This window comes from Poecile atricapillus, chromosome 4 (genome assembly GCF_030490865.1).
Source record: "Poecile atricapillus isolate bPoeAtr1 chromosome 4, bPoeAtr1.hap1, whole genome shotgun sequence".
NCBI classification, from domain to species: Eukaryota; Metazoa; Chordata; class Aves; order Passeriformes; family Paridae; genus Poecile; species Poecile atricapillus.
Window position 1 is genome coordinate 64915687 of NC_081252.1, and position 21796 is coordinate 64937482.

The window sequence follows — 21796 nt, forward strand, 5'->3', positions numbered from 1 at the left end:
CCATTACCACCATAGAGCGTCCCCACTTTTGGCATTACAAAACGTAACACCAAAGTTCCACAGAGCTAAGGACACACCTGCGCACGATGCCTCCACACGTTCCGTAGCCCACACTTGTAAACCCACTGAACTTTGTTTTGCTCCTAAACGCAGGCAGCAACACGAGTGCAGCCCGCCCACCCACCTGCTCCCCCCGGGACTGCCAGGGCCGGCCCCAGCAGTAACGCGGGATGGGCTGCAGCGCTCGGCAGCCAAAGAACGGCTCCCGCCGAGAGCGGGGCTCCTCGGAATCAGCGCCCTCAGCCCCAGCCCCGCTTCCCTCCGTTCCGGAGACTCCTCGGAATCAGCGCCCTCAGCCACAGCCCCGCTTCCCTCCGTTCCGGAGACTCCTCGGAATCAGCCCCCCCCCGCTCCCGGGGGCCTGCTGGGCCAAGCGGGTACCACCGCCCACCCCTCCACGGAAGCTGAGGCGATTCAAAATGGCGCCCAGTGGCGGCCGCCCCTCGCCCCCCTCCGCGCAGGCGTTCCCTTCCCCGGCGGGCGGTGCTTCTCCCGGCGCGCCGGGTAGGGGGAGAGGCGGCGGGGCGGGAGGAGTCTGAGCTGCGGGGGCTGGAGCATCGCCGGAGGAACCCAGCACCTGTCCCGCAGCCAGGTGTGCGCCGCCGGCGCCATGGGAGGCCCCGCGCCGCGCCGAGGGGGCGCCCGGCGAGGGGCGACTGCTCCGTCTCAGCCGCGCTGAAGCTGGCGCTGCTCCGCGGGGACCGGAGAGCAGCGACATGGACCGCCCGCCGCAGCCGCCGGCCGCCTCCTAGTCCCGCAGCAGCGGCTGTGGGGCGGGTCGGGCATGGCCCAGCGTGACGAGAGCGACGGAGGGCAGCGCTACCCCGGTGAGGTGTCCGGGCTCCTCGGGGCTCTTCCTGCTCGGGCGGCGGCGCAGCCCTGCCGGGGCTGGGGGTGTTGGTTGGTACCTGTTGGTGCGAGGGGCAGAGCCTGGGGCAGGCGGAAGCAGCCTCAGCACTGGCTGCGGCTACTGTCTTGCCCGGCCGGGGCCACGTTTAAAAGTTAAGAACAGGTGGGCTGAGCCTTCGGAGTATTCATTGGTGGATTAAAGACCGCAGAGAAGAGTGAGCGCTGCTTTTTTTTTTTTTTTTTTCTTTTTTTTTTTTTTTTATTCTTTCAGTTTCTTTGGGTTGTTTTGTAAGCGGAGGCCGCTAGCTCGGAGCCTTCGCAGAGCGAGTCGGGTTCAGCCCGTGAGAAGGAGGAAACTTTCATCTCGCTGCCTCTCTTCTAGTCGAAGTCTTCCAGGCAGTTAGCAAAGCCCAAACAAAACTACATCTTACAGTAGCTGATGTTCTCCTGACGTTGCTGCTAATTTAATGTCATAATTTTCAGTAATACTGGTGTGGGGACGGTAAAAGCCCTGTAAAGCATTTCTGGAGCAGAGGCTTTAGCAGAGCACTGTAACTTGTTTGTACTGCCTGCCTGACGGAGCAAAAGCAGTCGAAAAGCAGTGAATGGCTTACTTACGATTACTCTCCGAACACTCCGCTCAGAAGCCAGATTTGTAAACCTCACTCTTATAAAAGGTCACCAGCTGAGAGTTAGATAATAGACATCTTAATTAAAAAAAGAAAAAAAAAAAATCCACACTAGTTTATTTTTGCCGGTAAAATTTCGGCAGTACTTCCATAGTAGCCTTAATTGCTGTTTAGTTTAAAGGCAGACTTTTTGTAGCGTCAGGAGTTCTTCACTGTTGTCAATGCTATGGCTGTTAGAACATGCACTTAAACAAATGGAACCAAGAAATCTTTAATAAACGAAACTGAGTTTGATGCTCTTGTTCACCGAGGTCGCCCAAACCTGCCCTTGATAACAGCAGTTCTTAGTACATGCAACAAAAATATTAAATGTGGAGAATATAAACCGTTAATTTAAAAATAAAATCCTTTTAAGAAGAAAAAAATAATTGCAATTTTGTAATTGAAAAAATTCCTTAAAAGCTTGTGGAAAAAATGCTGGCAGAAGTAAGTGTTGAAGAGATAATGTGTGATGTTAACTCTTTGAGAACTGAGCTGTATATGCAGTCATTCCTCGTGTCATTCCTGTGAGGCAAGAAAATATAAAGCCTATTTTGTAAATTGTTGTCTTACTCTTGTTGCGTGCCTAAATTGCAACATAACTCCCAGCAATGGGCCTTGAGTTGGCATCTTTCTGGTTTTGTTTTACTCTAATAGTTTGGCATTGCTGTTATCTTTAACTTTTATATCAAACTGGGTTAAAAAGCCATTTTATTGTAGATCTTAGAAAATATAATCAAATATGTCTTGTTCCCTCTGTATGGTTGAGTGATATGCAAAGCCGAAATCTGTTTTAAAGCCTCTGGTTATTGTCAGAACATGCCTTCTTGCATGCTGTGATTAGAATTTGGGGAATGTGAGGCTGTATGGACAGCCCTACTGAGATAGATCTAAACTCCACCTGTCAGAAAAAAAATTTACCCAGGAGAGGTCCTGAAAGCAGAACTAATGTATGTTGCTGTTTTCATTGAGTTCTGATACTTGTACTTCAGAGCCTTTCTGAGTTTGTTTAAGAATCATCAGTGATTTTTTATTCCCAAGCTTACATGTAAATTTCTGGCATCCACAGTGTTCTGTGACAGAGTTGTGCAGGTTAGGTGCCCTTTACATGAATAGCTGTGTCTTGATGTTAATTTTGAACCTGGCTACAAAACTGTCTTTATCACGTGCTCCTTAGCACTGAAGTTGGAAGTGTAAATAAATAACATCTAAATAACAACTAAATAACATCTACCTGCTCTCTTATAGCCACTTGTGACCTTGGCTGTATTTTTCCAACTACCTTTTCCTTCTTATTTCTTGTGGGATGTTCCCTCTTATGAGCTCATGTTCTCTATAAGACATTACAAATATTGTTTTTATTTAGATCATCATAAATTCAAATAAACAATAAGTAAGCAGACAAAATTGCATACTATTTCTCAATATGATTATAATGTTTCAACATAGTTATGTTAATAAATGCTTTATGGAAAGAAGTTAGCATTGGAGTACATGACAGAATATTTGACATCAATTGTCAGATTTTGCACTTACTAGTGAGGCAGCTAAAACAGAGTATAAATATCACACCATCCTTAAAAACAATCCTACAACAACTTAACTCAAAATGAATCAAGGAGTTCTCATGTGTGTTCTTGGCAGCTGATTGCATCTCAAGTTTTCATTTAAAGCCCTTGATGGGTACACTTCAAAGCCTCCCACGGTTTTGCTGAACTGTGTAGAACCTTTGTAGCTTGCTGTTGCATAATTTGCTCCAGCAAGCTGTAGTGTTGTATACTTCTGCATTTCCTGGTTGCCTGTTTGAAGGATCTCTTCCTGTTAAATTTATTGCTTGAAAAAATACCAAGTCAAGAAAAAATAGCGTCAGATTTGGTGTGGAATTTTATTTTCAGTTTTAAAAAAATGGTTTTGTTTACAGTATTTGGCCTCTTGAGCTGCTGTAGTTACTGCCTCTGCCAAGGTCACTTGAATGCTTACCATTTGTAAACTTGGTTGAGAAGAGCAATGCAATTAAGCTAAGGACTGGCTGCTACTTGGGAAAATCATTGAGCAGAAGTAAAGGTAGTAATGGGAGGAATTCATTATGGGAACATGCTTGTACTGTTTACCCAAACATCATCAAAGCTTATCCTGACAGATTACATTTCTGTGTTTTGTTTTCTGGACTGCACTTTCTAGATGCATTTATAAGTTTGAGTTCTTATAAGTCAAACCCCTTGGTTGCACTGTTCTGAAGTGTTTATGTATATATGCTTTCAAGTAACATTGGGGCTGGATGTGCTGTGGATTTGAAGAACAATGTAATGTATACAAAGGAATAAAGGTGAACACAGGGAGAAGAAAACAGACTTATGTTAGAAGAACAAGTGAATTCAAGTAAGAAGATCTGAGAACAAGAGATTCCAGTATATACAGCAGTGATTATATCTAATGCTCTATGTTATGTCTTATTTGTACACTTGAGCTATCACCGTTGACTTCTTGAGTATAGTTTGTTGCTGCATTCAAAGATTGCTGTTTAGGGTTGTTTGTTTTTTTGCTGGCCCTTGCAATTTTAATTTAGTGAATAGAGAATTCATAATGTACACAGTTGGTGTGCCAGCTATTTCAAGATATCATTTTAATTGCAGGGGATGTAAACTTTTCAAACCATGGTAATATGAAAAAAAAACCAAGTTGCTATAGCAACTCTTTACGAAAAGAGTTCACACATCTTCACAATCTTTTTAGTCAAAACAATACACTTGAAACCTTGCTGAGGAAGAGGATTTGGCAATTGTTGCATTGATTGATTGGATGGGTAGCATATAATTGGCTGTTAGAAAGTTCTGAAGAAGTCTAAAAGATGAAATATCCAGGGTTATTTCTCCTTGACTTTTGTCTCTGCTTAGGAGTGGATTGAACTGGAGTTTCATATCTGCTAGTGAATATCATTTGGGTAGTAAATTAAAGATTAGTGTAGCATACAAAGTACAGTTGGATTCCTGAAGTTTCCACATGATTGAAAACTTGTGGAAAAAAAATTTCTGTTTGAATGTGAGTGAGATATGTTTGAAATGAGTTTTCTCTCACTCTCTGCCTGTGGGTATCACAATGCCAAACTGTATTGATATCCTCAGATCTAAGAGTGGACTGTGTGTCAAAGCCTGGTGTTTGGCAGGGCTCAGGTGACATTAACCAGGAGTTTAGAACTGCTATGAGATGGCAGTTTTCACTGATGTTTGAAATTGGGAAGTTTAGGTTTTCTTTTGGGATATGTATTTGGTTTTTAAAAGTAGAATGTGGGGAAGACCTTCTAGAGAACAACTGGCACCTTTAATTAAAGTGCTTTACTTGAGAGAGGATAGGAGACCAGAAGCAGGAGACCAGGCTTCAGGAGCAGAAGAAAAATGTGTCTAAAGCAGTCTGTTTGCAAGATGGAATGAGTACTGTTCTTCACTCATTCACACTTGTCCCAGAGTGTTTCAGAGAGAAGAAATTGAAGCAATATGCGCATATTTGTTCTGCCAACTGCTTGCTGCAGAGTAATTGCATTGCAAACTTCAGAAGAGCTGTAGACAATTTAATTACTCATATGGAAAGAGAAGATCTGTGTAATGTCAGATTAACGATCATATAGTGTTTAAAGGATCAGTAGCAGTTCTGGGAGCCAGGGCAGTATTCCTGATGGTGTTCCAGATGTATGAAAGTTGCCATCGAGTTCGGTGCATCCACCCTGTAGCTCCTACTTGACAGGCTTTGCTTTGCAGATCATTCAGATTCAGACTGTAAGTGAGGCACTGAATGGATTAGCTGACCTGCTGGCAGCTCCGGGGGAGACAGCATGGAGGGCTATTGCAAAGATGAAGGATCACAGTCCCCGAGTGCAGCAAATACGATGTATTTACAGATGTTATTGTTACTGGATGTGCACTGATGAAGTGCGTTGTATATTGTGGAAGCATTGAATATCTGGATAGCTTTATAGCTGTTCAGATTCTACATCTGATGTACATCTCTTGCTTAATGCAACAATGATATATTTTACATTCTCTTCTGTGACAAATTTATTATCAGTTTTATGGTTTCCAGAAGAATACTGAGAAACTCTGTTTAAATGAACACCTCTGAATCTGGTCTAAGTTTATGGAAACAAGTTTTGTAGCCCTCTGACATCAGAAAATATGAATTTATGAGTGTATAAAAATAAATTTCATATATTTGCTTCAATATTGACAGGGAACATTGAAATACTGTAGGTTTTATAGTATGTAATTTCACTCCCAGGAGATGTGTAAGAAGCAATGGGCACACAAACTGCTTATGAAAAGCTTTTCATGCTTGACATTTTCTAGAAGTGTAATTTAAGTTGCCATTGTCCTGGTTGTTCATGCTGGGGGAAGGGATAGTAATTGTGTGCAAGAGAAGACAAATAATTTTTAATTAGAAGCCTAAATTAGGACAAGACTTGAGTGCATTAAAAAAACAAACCAAGAAATAATCATGAAAAAAAACCAACCCTATGAAACAGTCAAGAAAAAATCGCAACCTTCCTGCAAACTTGTAATCTTTTCTTTCTTTTTAACCAGTTACCAGCTGGGACAAGACAGCCGATGCAAATTTATCCAACACTTTGAATGGTTTGACCTTCGTGGGAGTTCTGGATGCAAGAGTGGGCAGCAGTATCCAGGGCCTTCAAAACTTGAACTCTGGGACCCTGAGACATATCTCATTGCCTGAGTATGGACCTGGCCTCCTGTCCAGTGCTTTAGAAGATTGTCATAGCCTTAAATCAGTGGATTCTGGTATTCCAACTCTAGAAATAGGAAATCCAGAGCCTGTTCATTGCAGTGTGTTGAATGTGAAGAGAAAGCCATCAGAACCGGAACTTGTGCCTGACAGGGCTTTTCAGAGCGCGTGCACACTGCCACCATATGTGCCTCCGCATTCGCTGACTGCTGAGCATGACCATGCCGTGCGAAAATCCTCGACTTTCCCAAGAACTGGGTATGACACTGTCAAACTTTATAGTCCAACCTCAAAAACTCTAAATCGAAGTGATGATATCTCTGTTTGTAGTGTGTCTAGTCTTAGCACAGAACTGTCAACAACTTTATCAGTTAGCAATGAAGACATTTTGGACTTTGTGGTCACAAGCAGTTCAAGTGCAATTGTGAATCTTGAGACTGATGAGGCACACTTTTCAGACGTTACCCTGAATTCCTCTAGAGACAGCAATGACCAGAACCAGCAGCAGTATTGTCACGAGACAGACGTGGACAGTAAACGGAAAATACTGGGACCTTTTACAAACTTCTTTGCCAGGTAATGTTTCCATAAAATATATTTTAATGGATTATATAAGATCTTAGGAGAAAGGTCTTGTTTGATATCGCACTTTGAAAAATAAAAGAGCTTGGTGTTTTATTTTTTCTGTTAGAGTGAATACGCAAATGTTGCTTGAGACTAAGGCTCTGCATCCTACTTTACCTTAAGTTTATGGTGTATGGAAGCATCTTAAATCTTGGAAGATTCCTTCTATATTACAGTAAAAGGATTTCTGAACAATATCTTTTTTCTTCTGAACAGTGGCTTCTCCATGATATCTTTTGTAATTTTGGTCTTTAATCTTTCGTCACATAAGTAGATGAATATAGGTAGGATCCATACCTGTATTAAAGAACTTTGACATCTGAGAATTCATAAGTAGTTTAGTAGGGATGGAATATTTTATTGATCATTCTAGGGTATGAAGCTTAAAATACAAATACTTTACAAACACTTGGTGTGACTATTCTGATCTTTTCAAATCTCAGTTACTGTTTTTTTAATATCCTTTTCCTTAATTTTTGTATGGAATGAAAACATCTGACATTGTGTCAGCCACTTGTTGAAATTATAACATTGGCTATCCAGAGCAATTTCTAAATGTGGCCCTTGTATGAATGATAAGGTTCTAAATGCAGAGACCCCAGGGAAGTGGGCAATGAGGAGGAGGACTAATCTACTTTTGAGGGCTGTTTGCTGGTGGGTTCTTTTTTTTAAGTTATGTAAGGCCTTCATGATGTCTCTTAACTTACATCATCTGAAGTTTGATATATTTTAGATAAATTATTCTAGAAAGACATTTTAGACATCAAGTGGAGCTAGCTGTAAATAACCTGTTTTGCACATGGCTTCAGCTAATATCTTTTTCTGCAAGTTTTTTTTTTTTTTCATGAGCCAAGTAGTCTAATAAAATACATCAAGAACTGGGATAAATCGTTCTTTGAAAGGCTGTCTCATTTGCAAAGCATGAGAAAATCAATTTGCTTAGACCTACTAAGCTGGCTGAAGCCTTTGTTGGTTTTTATTCTTAGGTTAAAGTACTGTGCAGCAGAACTCCAGTCTTCAGTCGTGTTTGAGGTGCTGATGCTTTTGTGGACCCTTGTCTGTTTGTTGCCATGGAACCAGACTTAATTCTGAAGTAGGAGGCTTCTCAGCACTTCAAAGCATAAACTTTTGTTACCCATTCTGCTAGCACAACTGCTAAGTCAAACAAATGCTGTCCTTCAGCCTGGAAGGAGCACAGTTGAACAGGCACATTTAGACCCCACTCAGAATAGGATGTTTAACTGCTTCTCAACTTTTCTTATCCAACAAAGCAAAGCCATCTGTCCAAATTCTGTTCTAGTGTTGTCTGTGGTGGGTTTAGCAGAGTTGCAGTAACTGTAGTACTCACTCGATGAGCTTTTTAACCTGAATCTTTTCAGGTACATTGAATGCCAGAAAACAAAGGCTGTCATTACTGCCCGTTAAATGGAGAACAGATAATCTTGGTCGCTGGGTGATGTCATTGTAAGAATATGAGGATTAAGTTCAAACTGGGTGATCTGATCGGCTTTGAAGTTCCAGGTGCTCTGTCTGTAACCTGACCTTGAATATCCTTCTCTTTGGCATCCACTTCCTGCTCTGTTTTGGAAACAAGTTACCCACTTTTTGTCTGTACTTGCACACCACACCCCCATATTTTATGAGATGGTGGTGAGTTTTGCAGGTATTGAACAAGCAGGGAACCTCAGAGGTTGTTCTGTGCCACAGGGAGTACTATTAATATTTATGCTGTCAGCATTGTTAAGGTTCAAAACATGCCATTGCTAGTTTTTGTTAGTATTTGTAATCTGCCATCCATGGGTTTGAAAACTCCCTGTTCCCTGGAGTTTCTGTGAGCTCCTTGGATTCCCAGGACTTAAACCAGCACTGAAGTAAATTAAACTGGGCCTTGCAGTGTTTTGTTTGAAAGTAGCTGCTTTCTAGAGACCTTCCCACCCAGCTGACCCTGTGGTCTGTACTGGGGTCTGTGTGCAGTGAGATGGAGAGGAGGCATTTTGAATAGTCTTGTTGAAGACCAGCTTGCTGAGATGGAGTTTCCTAAAGCAGTTTGTTACAAGTGCTGCGGTGGTGGCTATAAACAAAGTCCCAAAAAGGAGTGTGTTCTTAGCACTGTGCTCTGTGCTGAAAGTTTCAGTCTTGCAGGTTGAGTGCATAAACTTCATTTCAGAGAACCGAGGGTGAGCCATGGCAGGAGAAAGTCAAATTGCATTGGCTTTGGTCAGTGGTTGGCACACATGTATACAACATGGAATAATGAGACCTGGGTGCTTTGTACACAGCCTTCCAGCAGCCTCATGGTCATGGGGTAAGGCTGCAGTGCAGAGACAGCCTTAATCTGCAGGTTTAGCTCTTTGAGGGCTTCTCCGGGTAATAGGATATAGGTTTGGACCACTGACAAAAGATGAGTCAGCTTAGTTTTTTGCACAGGTTGTTGATACTTGGTAAAAGGGAGAAATCTTGCTTCTTGAAATGGCTCCTGTGCTTGTATTGAACCCCATCTGGCCTCTGAGGATGTGTTAATTTCTCTGATCTTATCAGAGTAAACTTGGCCTTGACATGTCAGTTAAGATTCGAGGCTGCCTGTAGAGATAATACTGACAATAATTGGATGCCTCCAGTGCTTGGTCACATGTGCTTAAGCTACTTACATATCAGTTAGGGGTAAGTCTTTTGCAGTATCAGTAAAATGCTAAGAGAAGCAGTTGTTTTAGAACATAAAGTTATTTTTTGGCACTCAGTACATTTATTTTTCCTTTTGAGACTATATGCATGTGTGCATATGCACTGTGTACAAGGTTGCGTGTTCTGTGTCAGTTCTGTGATGTGTTATGAAGTTTTGGTTTGAGACTGCATTTACAAAATGAGCTGTAGAAGAGATCAAAGGAAAAGGGAATCCTGTTGGCTCATTTCCTTCAAGATCACTTGGGAGTGGAGTGTTCCTGCCCTGCCTCCTTGAGCACTATGGTGAAGAAAGTTTCCTGGACTGCTTCGCTTGCTCAGTTTGTGTCTGCTGCAGTTTGAGTATCCATAAGGTCTGGTTGTTTCTTCGGGCTGCTGGATGCATCTTTGGGTGTGGGCAGGAAGATCCAAAGTGAGAATGAGGCCGCTTTCTTGCTTAGGCACAGCTTTCCTCTTGGGAGAGTTTAAGGCACCACAGGTACAATGCTCTCATTGGGCTCCAGGTTGGCGTATGAAGATGAATTACTGCTTCTGAAAGCAGCTGTAATGCTGGCTGTTGACAAAAATCCCTGACATATTGGTTGTTTTCAAGTGTCACTTGTATCAGATTTAAAAGCTCAGAGGTCTTGCACGTAAACATGAGCTGGAATTAATTTCCTTCATTAGAATACATGCAGGAACTTGGTTTGAAAACTAGTGTGAGCAAATAACTGAGAAAGTAAATTACTGGGAGAGTAAAGAGTTGGTGGCTTGTCTGCTCCTTTGCCTTATCAACCCAGCGTAGTGTGGGTTCATGAGTTTTACCTTTGGACTTCTGTAATGTACTGCTGAAGCATTTTAAATGTGTAGATCTTAATCAGCTTTGCTGAATCAGGACTGTAGTGATCTTACTGCAAAAGTTGCCCTTTTCATTTATCATTTTTAATTATCATTTTGGAGAGTGAGAATGAGGATTTTTGTGCTTACATAAAGAGTGACCATAAAGGGATTAGGACTATGTACAGTTAAATAATAAACCATGCAGTTTGTTTAATTTTAATGGATTACAAGCAGTGTAAGTCTTTACTTAGTCCACTGCCATGGATATTGTCTGTTTTCCCAAGAATCTGGATCTTCTTTCTTTTCAGGCTACTCCTAGAAGTTTTTGATCCAAGTGTTCTGAGTATTTGGATCTCAGGAAGCCTCTAAGGACCATAGGGACTACACATGGGATAAATGGCTTTAAGAACATTACATTTTACTATTTACAAAGAATCTCTTCATTTCTGGAAGAAAGCTTCTGGAGCAGGATTGGCATCCCATGCGTAGAAGCACATACTTGTATGTGCTATGATCTTACTTGTAATCTGATAAGAAAAAGGTCTTGATTTTCAAATTAGTAGCTACTGCTTTCAGTGTTAAGTCTGAAGTCATGTGAATTTAGTATGTTTAAATCACATATGTGCACCTGTGTTTTGAGATTACTGGTCACATGTAATTTGGAGTTCTGAACTTGGGTCCAAAAGTCAGTCATCTATGTTAATGGGCAGGATAATGGACAGCCTTTCATAAGGCTGTTTGTTGCTTTTAATGAGAGAACAGCTTATTGTACTTCTCTAATTTTGGTGTTAAAAGGAAGGTAGAATGAATGACAAGAAGCATTGTAATGTTGATTTCCCGCTTTCATGGGAATTCTCCAAAAATGCAAATTCACTGACCACAGGAGGGAATAAAAATTATGAAGATAATTGCAATTGATCTGAAATATTAGATATGATGTTGTCTCATCTTCCATGCAAGCTTCTGTTCAATGAAGCCTCTTAGAGTGTTGGCTGTTCAGGAGGAGACAGGCTCAGAACAGGACTGAAGTGTGTAGGAGGAGGAACAGAAAGCCGGATGCATTGTGGGGGCAAATATAAATTCACAGCTTCTAACTGCAAATGAACAAAACCAAACTGAGCTGCAGGTGGAGTTGTCCAGAAGCTGATGGGAAGGATTCCAAAAACCCAGCCTCTGCTGGAGGGAACCTGCACGGCCACCTAGCACAGGCTGCTTCCCTGCCCTGCTGTGGGCTGGGCTCCCAAGTGCTGTAGTTGCCTGGCCCCACAGGATTCACTGCCCTGTTGGAGGGAAGAGAATAATTTAGTGGCCTTTTTGTCCTTCCCTGCTTCTTTATCTGGGTGCATTTCTAGCAAATTGTTGTTAGTAGCAGGTGGCTAAAAGGGCTGGGAAGAGAGGAGGGTAAACAAGCTCATGCTTTGGTGGTGTGGCAAGCAGCATAGGCACTGAGGATCTGTTTAACACAGGATGCTGGCAGCAGTATTTCAGCAGCCCGTGAGGCATTCAGGTGTGCTCATCTGAAAGGTGCTTCAGTCTTCACAGTGTGGTTTTGGATAGTTCTTATTTGAAAGCCACTCTGTCTACTGAAACTGACAGACTAAAAGACCTCTCCCCACCTGTATTTACTACCACGGCTCTGTGGGAAACAGAAGAAATCAGCAGAATTTTCTGAAATAAACACTCTCTCTCAAAGCAAATCTTCCACAGGTAGAAAGTTGGAATTCTACAAAGGTAAGAGCCTTTGCTTTCGATAGAGGTTGAAAATTGTATGATACAATTTTCAGAATTCCTGTCTTACTCAGAGAATGAAGTTTTGAACTTTGTCATGTGGCCTGTTCTCCACTAGGTGTTGAACTGAAACTGTCTAAATTAATTTCAGTCCTTTTCCCTTTTGTATGGGATAATGTAACTCTTTATAGTTACAGTTCTTTTCGTTCTGCCTTAAACTTTTAACTAAATTTTGAGATGTGGGTCTTTAGAATAAAGAGAAGTTGCTTTAATAGATTAAAATATTTTTTTTGCTGTTGAGTAACTGGAAATAGTTTTACACAAACATGACTTTAAACAAAGAGGCTTGTTGGACTTACTTGTTCATTATGAAAGCTAAATGAAAATCTGCTCAGTGATACTTTGAGTTTTGGAGTTTATTTAGTAACTCTACAAAACTATGCAGTAAGTGAGGACTTAAAAGCAGGTGAAATATCCGTTTCTTTTCCAGTGGCTGGTGGAAAGCATTACAGATACTGGCTCATGAATGAAATTTATAGCATAGATGGGTGTTGAATGTTGCTTGCCGCACTGAGCTGTAATGGTTCCCTCACCCTCCCTTCCCTTGTGGGGTCACAAATCCTGCAAGCAAACCTGCTCCAGTGTGGGCTCCTCATTCCAAGGGGCCACAGTGCTGCCAGGAGCCTGCTCAAGTTCTCACAGGGTCATCCTCCTTTAGGCACATCCACCTGCTCCTCTGTGGTCCTCCATGGGCTGCAGGTGGATCTCTGCTCCATCCTGGACCTCCATGGGCTGCAGGGGCACAGCTGCCTCACCATGGGCTGCACTGGGAGCTGCAGGGGAATCTCTGCTCTTGCACTTGGAGCCCCTTCTGCACCTCCTTCTGTGCTGACCTTGGTGTCTGCAGGGCTGTTCCTCACACAGGCTCACTCCTTTCTTTTGACCGCTGCTGCTGTTGTGCAGGAGATTTTTTTCCCCTCTTAACTCTTATGCCTGGGAAGCTACCAGTGTCTCCATTGGACTCAGCCTTGGCCAATGGCAGTTTTGTCCTGGAGCCCACTGGCATTGGCTCTGTTGGACATGGGGAAGCCTCTGACTGCTTTTCACAGCAGCCACTCCTGTAGCCCCCCAGTACCAAAACCTTGCCATGCAAAACCAATACAGCACTGTACATGCTTGCTTTTGAATAGAAAGAGTGAGGACTGTAAAAGTTTATCACAGATGTGCATGAGACTTTAGGAGCTAATTCAGATAAATGAAATTAAGCTCTGTTTTTGTTCTGGTTCACTGTCTCTATGAAGGTTTAGTGAATGTGTGTGTTAGATAGTCTTTGTGACTTCACTTAATTTGCAAGAGCTATTCCAATGTTTTCCTTTGTTAAAAGGAGCTGTGAGAAGTGGATGATACAGGGAATGGAGAGTATCAGCACAATTACTGCTGTGTGATGCTCTATCTCTCCATCTGATCAAAGTACTGTTTAATGTTTAGCTGACTTTTTCTTTCCTGAAAAATGCAGTGAGCAAGGTGAAATTAGATGGAATAAATATAAGTTTTGTTCCTTGATGTTTTGATTTATACAGTATCCCTTCCTGTGTTACATAGTCTGTGGAAGAGTTGGAGTCAATATTAACTTTGGTTTTAAACATATTTGAAACGGCTCAGACAAGAAATGGTCTGTTGAAGTTTTCATCTTTATGTAGAATTTGATTAACAGAAATGGTATATATAAACCATAAATTTTCTGAATTGATTCCTTATTTGTGTTAAGCCTCTCTTTTTAGTCATTAAGTTCCTCCAAAGTTGTCCAGCCAAATCATAAGAATAATAAAGAAAAACCCTACAGTAAATATTAGGGTCATTTACCCTTTGGAGCTGACAGAATAAACACAAGAACTTGGCAGCAGTTGGAGGTAGGACAAGGCATGTACTTGGTGCTTGGACTCCCCTTTGTGAGCAAGAGCCTTCTGTGAGTGTGAAAAGTCAGAGCAGTTCAGGTCAGGAGGGATTTCTGGAGCGCTGTGTGTAAGCCCCTGCTCACTGCAGAGCTGGCTTCAGCACTAGAGCGTGTTCCTCAGGACCCCGTTCAGTTGTTGTGAGTACATCTAAGCTTGGAGTTAACCTCCCTAGACTGCACAATCCAGGATTTATATTCTGCCACTGTGATTCTTTTTCCCTTCCCCTTTTATCCATTCCTTGCAGCAGTTTGCTGCTTTGCCTCTTGGGGTTTTTTCCTCATTGCATCTCTGAGAATAGTTATCCAGGCTAAAGGAAAACACCTTTCTCAGCATCCCTGCTTGTATGTTGTAGGCCTCAGCACCCAGTCATCATAGTGGTCATCCATTGGACTTCCTCCAGTTTTTGATCTCTGCTGTAGTCCAGGAGCCCCACTAGATATGGTCTTGTAGGTACCAGGCAGAGCTTTTTATTCACTTTTTCCTTTTGATCTTTATGCAGACAGGTCCATATGCAATTGCAATTGCTGCAAGGTCTTAGAGTTTACTTGGGTTCAGCTTTTTGCTTAGGATGACATTTCATGTATTCTGTTTTTTCATTTATGTGGTAATAGTGCTTCAAATTGATGAAGAAATCTAGTTTCAGATTTTAGGAATGGAATTTTCGATTACTCTGATAATATGAGGATAACTGGGAATTTGGCCAGCTAGAAAAAAGATCGTTAATTATAGCTGGTTGATGCTAATATATTAGCTTGAAGTTGGACCTGAGTGTTGGTTTTATATGACAGTCCTTACTTGTTGAAATTCCCATTTCTGAGAATTCTTCAGTATCTGCATGGTAGACCAGCATGGTGTGTTATCCATGTGCAAAAGAATTCTTGGCTTGCTGCAACCTGTCCTAAAGCTAAACTTGCAGGGTTACTGCCTGATTTATCTTTGCATGTCTTGGATACTTCAGTGCAGTCAACTCTGCTTTGTTCCCTTGTAAAGTGAGGGGAAGCTGTAAAAAGAAAGATAAATGTGGAATACTGTACTTTTTGATAAATAGTTTATTAAACCCTGCTCTTTTGTCCAAAAATCTTGAGAAATTTCCAAGTTTACCCTATTGAAAGCTATCAGGTATTGCTAACTTATATTGTATTGCTGTTTCTCTCAACTATGGAAGTATTTTTTTTTCCAGAGCTGCAGGTATCTGTTACACTCTAAAGTGTTACTGGTTTTGATTCTTACTGAACATACTGGAATGTTAGTGGTTGGAAAACTTTGTTTATCAAATGTGGTAGGAATTTATAAAGCATAGTTCTGTGATTAGTCACCTCTTTCATAGGTATGTCAACTTCTAGGCTGTCTGGCTCTATTTCTTCTGATTTGTTTAGCCATAAACCAAGCATTGTTCTTCCTTTAGTCTGACCTTTGGCAATCTCCCAGAGACAAAATTCTGCAAACCCTGTTTTTGTATGTAATTTTGGAATCTTATTCAAAGCATAACTTTTGACTTGTTTGTAGAGGTTCTTCACCATACCCAAAGTACTTGAACTTCTCTGATGATATTCCATCTATTGGTTGTTTTGATGTATAGGTTAACTGAGAGGTGATCTGGGTTTGAGAGGAGGGGATGTAAAAACTGCATCTAGTGAATTATTTCTAGAAACCAGTGTTACTGGGTCATGGGTACAGTCATTGTCTTTTCCCTTATGAGAATGTAGATTTAGGGCATTTCAGGAGACTTTGGTGGGTCACCTGACCACTATGCCTTCTCAAGTCCGTCAGTTCTCCAGTTGTTGTGATTTATGTGTCAGTCTTGTTCCTCCACTAATCAGGTAACAAAAATTCCTTTGATGGAATATGTTGCCAGTTTTTCAGGATCTATTTTCTCAGTCTCTGGAAATTAAGTGAGCAAATTAGGAACATCTATAGGTCAGCATCTTTCTTCTGTTTATTGCAAAACTTATGATTAGTGCAGAACAGAAAAGGTCATTGGAGAATGAGAAGGAAACAATGTTGTTGTTGGGAAAATTTCCTAGATAGTGTTGAGTTAGTACCACTTCAGATAAGGTGGTTGGACATCTTTGCTGACAATGCAGCAAATATTTAATAAAATTTATCTTAATATATATTTTTGCTTAATAGGTGCTGTACGTTATTTAAAATGTCTTGTTTCAATGTAATTTTCTGGATGCCTTGTGGGGTAATGTCTGTGGAGACATCTCTTACAGTGCCTGTGTGCTCAGTGTGGCTTTACCTGGTTCTTATGACTAATATCTGCTTACTTATCTCAAGTCTATACATTATCTTAGTCTTGGATAGGCTGAGGGGCTCATGATCTTGGTGCTCTCTCCTTGTGTACTTTAGAGTTATCAGAGGAGTTTCAGGGTCTTCCTTCAGAAGCAGCTGAAATGAACTTTGACTTGCCTCTGTTTCTTTCTTGCTTCTTAAGAACACATGCGAGTCTGATACTCATTTGAAAAATTGTCTTTCAAGATAAAATTGTTCTACAAAACTGAACCTTTTGAACTTTCTCCACTGTCCTTATTTTGCATCTGTTCTGCTCATGAGATTGGTAAGTCCTTCCAGTAGTTAATATGCATGACTATTCCACTTGTTTTGTCCTCTGAGCATAACCTTAATTGAAAGACTAATTAAAATTTGGAGCATGCATCTTGAGAGTGGGAGATGATATATTTTTAAAACTTGTAACAAAAATTTACTTGCATTTGCAAATTAGCGTTGGTAATGCAGATAAGAAATTGCATCAGTTTGCATGAGCTGGGTCAATTTTTAGACAATTTTCATACATATTTTTTGTACACCAACTGTCTTTTTAAGAGTAGGGAACGCATTCACTTGCAAATATAATCTCTATGCTAGGTCAGTGTTAATCTGCCACAGAGCAGCATATGCCATCTCAGTTTTCTCTTGCTTGCAGTTATGATTCTGTGCTGAATGCCAGTAGTTCAAGTACGGCAGAGCTTCATCTAAGGAGCCCTGGCGAAATAGTAACATCAGTAAAGCTGAAATTCAGATTTTCTAAATAACCCAAATGCTCTAGTTATAATAATTCCTAAATCTCAAACTCCTCTACCGTTTTGTTTCAGTAATCTGGTATATCTTGGGTGTTCTGATAAAAAAATACTGTATATTGCCTGGAAGTCCAGAGGGGATGTGTGTGTGCACCAGCAGGTGTCAGTGGGTGTGTCTCTGCTTGCCTTGCTCAGCTCCACCCTCTGACATCTCCTGTGGGAGCCCATCCTTTTTTCCCGTTTTTTCAGTGACCTGTGCCAGAGAAACAGTTCCTTGACTCTGGTGACACCAAACTTCAGAGATATCTGAATGGGCTCAATGTTGAGCCTGCCTGGCTTGAGAAGACTTTGAGACTTTTCAGGACGGAACTTTGCAGCTCACTTCAAGACTTGGAGTAAATTTGCAACAGAAACCATGGCAGCACCGTCTCTGCTGCTTTAGTGGATAAGTTTGCATACTGAACGGGGTCGGGGACATGGTGGAAAGAAATGACCTCTTAAGAGGTGACTTCACATAGGTGACTAACCTTGCTTGGGACAAAGCACAGCTGAAATGTGGAAAAATGAATAGCTGAATATTTGCAGAGCTGCTGCTCTCAACTCCTCACAGGGCAGGAGTTGATGGCAGCTGTGTTGCAGACCTCGTCTTTTTGGAAAGAATTGGACAGAACTAGATAAACTTTCTGCTTCATTGGTGATGCTGGATTTTTTTAAAAGCAAAAGCTTGAAAATGCTCTAACATATGCAATATGGGTGTTTGACTTGATTACTTGTTATTGATGTGGTTCTAATTTCTTTAGAACCACATTTTTAAAATCTGATAGCAGCTTCAGCCTGATCATGACAACACACAAGGCTACATAAATTGTGGCAATATACACATGTGCAGTACATATATTAACAGCTATTTTTTAAGCTTATTTTAGCAGTGCTTAAAGAACCAAAATGGAATTGTTTCTTAAGTTTTATTAAAAAATAAGGTTTTCCTGACACTGCTAAACTTGCCTCTTGGCATTAACTTCCTCTTTTCCCCACAGAAAAGACAGTGGGCAGATCAGTATAGAGTGATGATGCAATATCTGTATGTTGAAGCAAAAAATTGTTCCATCTCTGTTCTGTACCACAAGATGTTCTTTGTATGTAAAAACTAACCCTGGAGTCAGAATTAAATTCACTTCAGGTAGGTAATCCCTCTCCACAGCCCAATTAAAATAAGAAGGTTTTTTTGGTGTCAAATACTGTGTTTAGGGGACTCTGCAAAAGCTGTTTTCTAATTGAAATTTGATCTCAGTTTAAGTTCTGTGCTTGGCTTTTCTAAAATAAGCAGCTGCAGCTACTTAGTGTAAAATAGTGAGCACGTACAATAAAAATGCAGATGTAACCCATGACACTAATGACTCCACAGTGATAAGTCTGCAGTCATCATGAATCATATCAGATGTTTTTATTAATATACCTACTGTAAATCATCATGATGTGTTCTGATAGTTGTGAAGAGGACAGTGAGACTGAACTAAGGATGAGCATGTAATCTTTTCTTTCAAGACATACCAACCCTTTTTTACATTCAAGATGTAATGAAGCTTGAACATCTTTCACCCTAGAATTTCTGGGTGAATCTTAGGAGTAAAGATTTTATTTAGGGTTTGGTTTTGTTTTTTTCAAACAGCGAAGTTTTGCTTCTTAACATGTATTTTCTGTTAGTAAGATCTACTTAAGTTACCTTTGGTATGGGATTTTTCTTAGTGAACTTGTTCAGAAGTGGAGTGGTTTAGTGCTCTTCTTGAAAATCCAAGGGAGCTGTGTAAGAACAGGAAGAAAGTAATTCCTTTTTGTGCTGTAGTAGCAGAAAAAATGAAAGGTTTTGCCATGAGTTATTTGCTCTGACATATATATGGCAGAAACTTCCTCCTAAGGCAGTTGCATATTTTAAGGGTTTGCTTTCAGTTCAGGAATCTCAAGTAGTGGCATTATCAGTACCCTGTGGTGTTGTCCTGATTTATTGCAAAACTCTGTAGAAATTGAACCAGAGAACATTCCATAGTTCTTTTTTTTTTTCTTTCTTTCTTTTTCCCCCCCTTTTTCTCAGAGTAGGTGCAAGTTAGGTGGCATCTCTTCTGCTCCTTCCATGCCATGCTGTCAAATATTACCTTTGGTATGTTTAAGTCTGGGACAGATCAGGGTTTAATGCTGTGTGTCCTCAGTCAAGGCAAGAACAGGTTGTAGTTTGCTGTTCTACATCTGATTGTACATATAATATTAAGCCTTTGGAGGATTTTGATACTTTTTGGAGTTTGTAAAGAGTACGGACACCAACCAAACACTGGGACTTAGGTCCAGACAGAGTGTGGAGGAAAAGGATGGTACAGAATGAAATTTATATATTGACCATGCCTGCTGCTTTCAGTTCAATGTATATATATATATATCTTTTAAATTAAAGGTGAACTGGAAATCCCTGAAATAGTACAAAGGGAGGAAGGGATGCCTGGTGCCCTGGAATGTAGGGATAGAGAAGAGTGAGCTGAACAAGTGCTGTGCCATCTGTTAGATAAGCTGTAGAACAGATTATTTATTATGACGCTGCCTCTAAAGGGAAAGTAGATAGTTAGGGTTGTGGAATTGAATTGAGAGAAGTGTGTGAGATGGGCTGTTCAGATTTAATTCATCTTACACAGGCACTTGCAGCAGAGAGCTGTTAAAATTTTTCATTCCAGTTCATCTTTATTTTGCTCTGAGGGTAAAGACCTACTGCAGTTCTTAAAATCCCTCAGAGGAACTGAAGGAGTTGTATATGCACTTGTGCTGATGTGGATAGAAACAGTGAAAATTGCCTTTAATTTTTTTGTTATTGCAGTGCTAATGAAGTCTGGTAAAGCCTTTTACTTGCAAAAGGATGTGAATGTGCCCAGAGCTGTCACAGAGATGTGCCTCCTCATGGGGCTCTTCCAGTGGCCCTGATGCTTGAAGTTCTTGTTTTCTCTGAAGATAGTTTGGAGTCTGGAATTTGCTTGCTTCTGAAATAGTAACAACTTGGAAAAAACCCTTTTGCAAGAACAGCCAGTCTGTCTTGCATTGGGTGTCCTATTAACATGCAGTAGATTTTATTATGTTATTTCTGTGATGTTTTCCTTTTTATTCTTAGATATATTTTAGAACTTGCTTGATATTTCTCCATTTTAAATAGAAAATATACATATATATATATATATATAAATATATATAAATTTATCTCTTGTTTGTCTGTTTTTAAATTTTATTTCCCAGGTAACTGTCTCAAATGATGATACAGATCCATCCTCTCAGGCTTTAGTTACCTTACAATCTCTGCATAGCTGAAAAGGGTTTGGAGAAGAACAGTTACTGCTTAGCTTTGGCATCAGTTGTAATTGACTTGCATGGCTTCTGTACATAAACACTTTGTTCTTATCTTTTAATATGATAATCTGTTCTTGGTTTGAATTTCAAGGTAACTGTACCCTTGTGATACAGAAGCATGTGATAATTTGTATAAATATATGCATATTTAAGGATGGCAGTGCATATCATTAACCTTATAATATATTTCAGCACACTTCAATGTTATAACCTCAACTGTTTTTCACATATGGAACATATCTCTTGTATTCCAGCAATGTTATCTCTGTTGGTATAGCTATGGTATTGTTCATGGCATCTGATACAAAGTGACCAGGAAAAACAACTTTTTAGGGCCTAGATTATTCCTGTTGCAGACATGTTTCAGCTCTTCTGAAATGTGAAGCTCAATATAGTTTTAGTTCTTAAGCTATCACACTTTTTATGTAAGAAACAATCTGTACTTGATGGGCCAGCACACAGGGTATTAAGGTGGTAACTGTAAGGAAAAGCAGTAATCTCAGAATGGAGGCATCTGTGGTTTGAAGGTGCTGGAGCTGCCTGCTGATTGCAGTAGCAAAAATGCTTTTGTCTCAGTGGATTATTTTTTTTTTTTTAAATGAGGGAGCAAAAAATTATAGTCAGTTTCCAGAAAAACCTGTCTTGAGGTGAGAAAATAATGGAACTAACCTGGATATATTTGATTACTTGATAAACTGGACAGTAGTACAAAAGAAAATTTGTATACATTAATAATTCAGGCATGTCATGAGGGTAGAATATCTGTGCCCTTGGAGGAGCTGAGTGCTATCAAAAGCATCAGGACTGGTCTGTACTCCGTGTCCAGTTTAGGGAAAAAGTTGTGGTGCGAAGATGCAAGTCTGGCAAATCGCTTTATGATTAAAAACTGACAATGTCAATAAAACTAATCTAATTTTCAGTGGCTTTACATCTAACTTTATAACTGTTCATATAGTGTTTAAGCCAGTAAATATTAGACATTTCAGAGAGACTTCAGAATTAATGTGTTTTGATAGCGGCTTTTAAGCTTATTTAGAAAAATAATCTTTTGTGAAAGCAGATTAAATACAGTAAAAGGATACTATGTCTCCAAGCTTTTTGTGATTTTTGGTAGTAATGTGTTGTAACAGGTGGGTAAAGAATGTTTGTGCACCAAGAGGTTTAGTGTCTTAGTCTTTTTTTAAAAGAGTGAGGCTGAATGATCTCCAGGCATGCTAAAAAAATGTCCTCTTTTAGAAGGTTGAAAAATACCTTTTTTTTTTTTAATTTACTAAAAGTTGTAATT

General features: G+C 40.4%; 1 protein-coding gene across 3 annotated transcripts in view; it reads left to right on the forward strand.

Moving 5' to 3' along the window:
• Nucleotides 1-584: 584 nt before the first annotated feature.
• Nucleotides 585-21796, forward strand: part of TBC1D14 (TBC1 domain family member 14) — a 64557-nt gene continuing 43345 nt past the window's right edge. For all 3 annotated transcript variants that reach the window (XM_058838214.1, XM_058838215.1, XM_058838216.1), the window contains exons 1-2: nucleotides 585-887; nucleotides 6149-6884. In XM_058838214.1, coding sequence (XP_058694197.1) covers nucleotides 845-887; nucleotides 6149-6884 — 779 coding nt within the window. In that variant the 5' untranslated portion in view covers nucleotides 585-844. The remainder of the gene's footprint in view (nucleotides 888-6148; nucleotides 6885-21796) is intronic.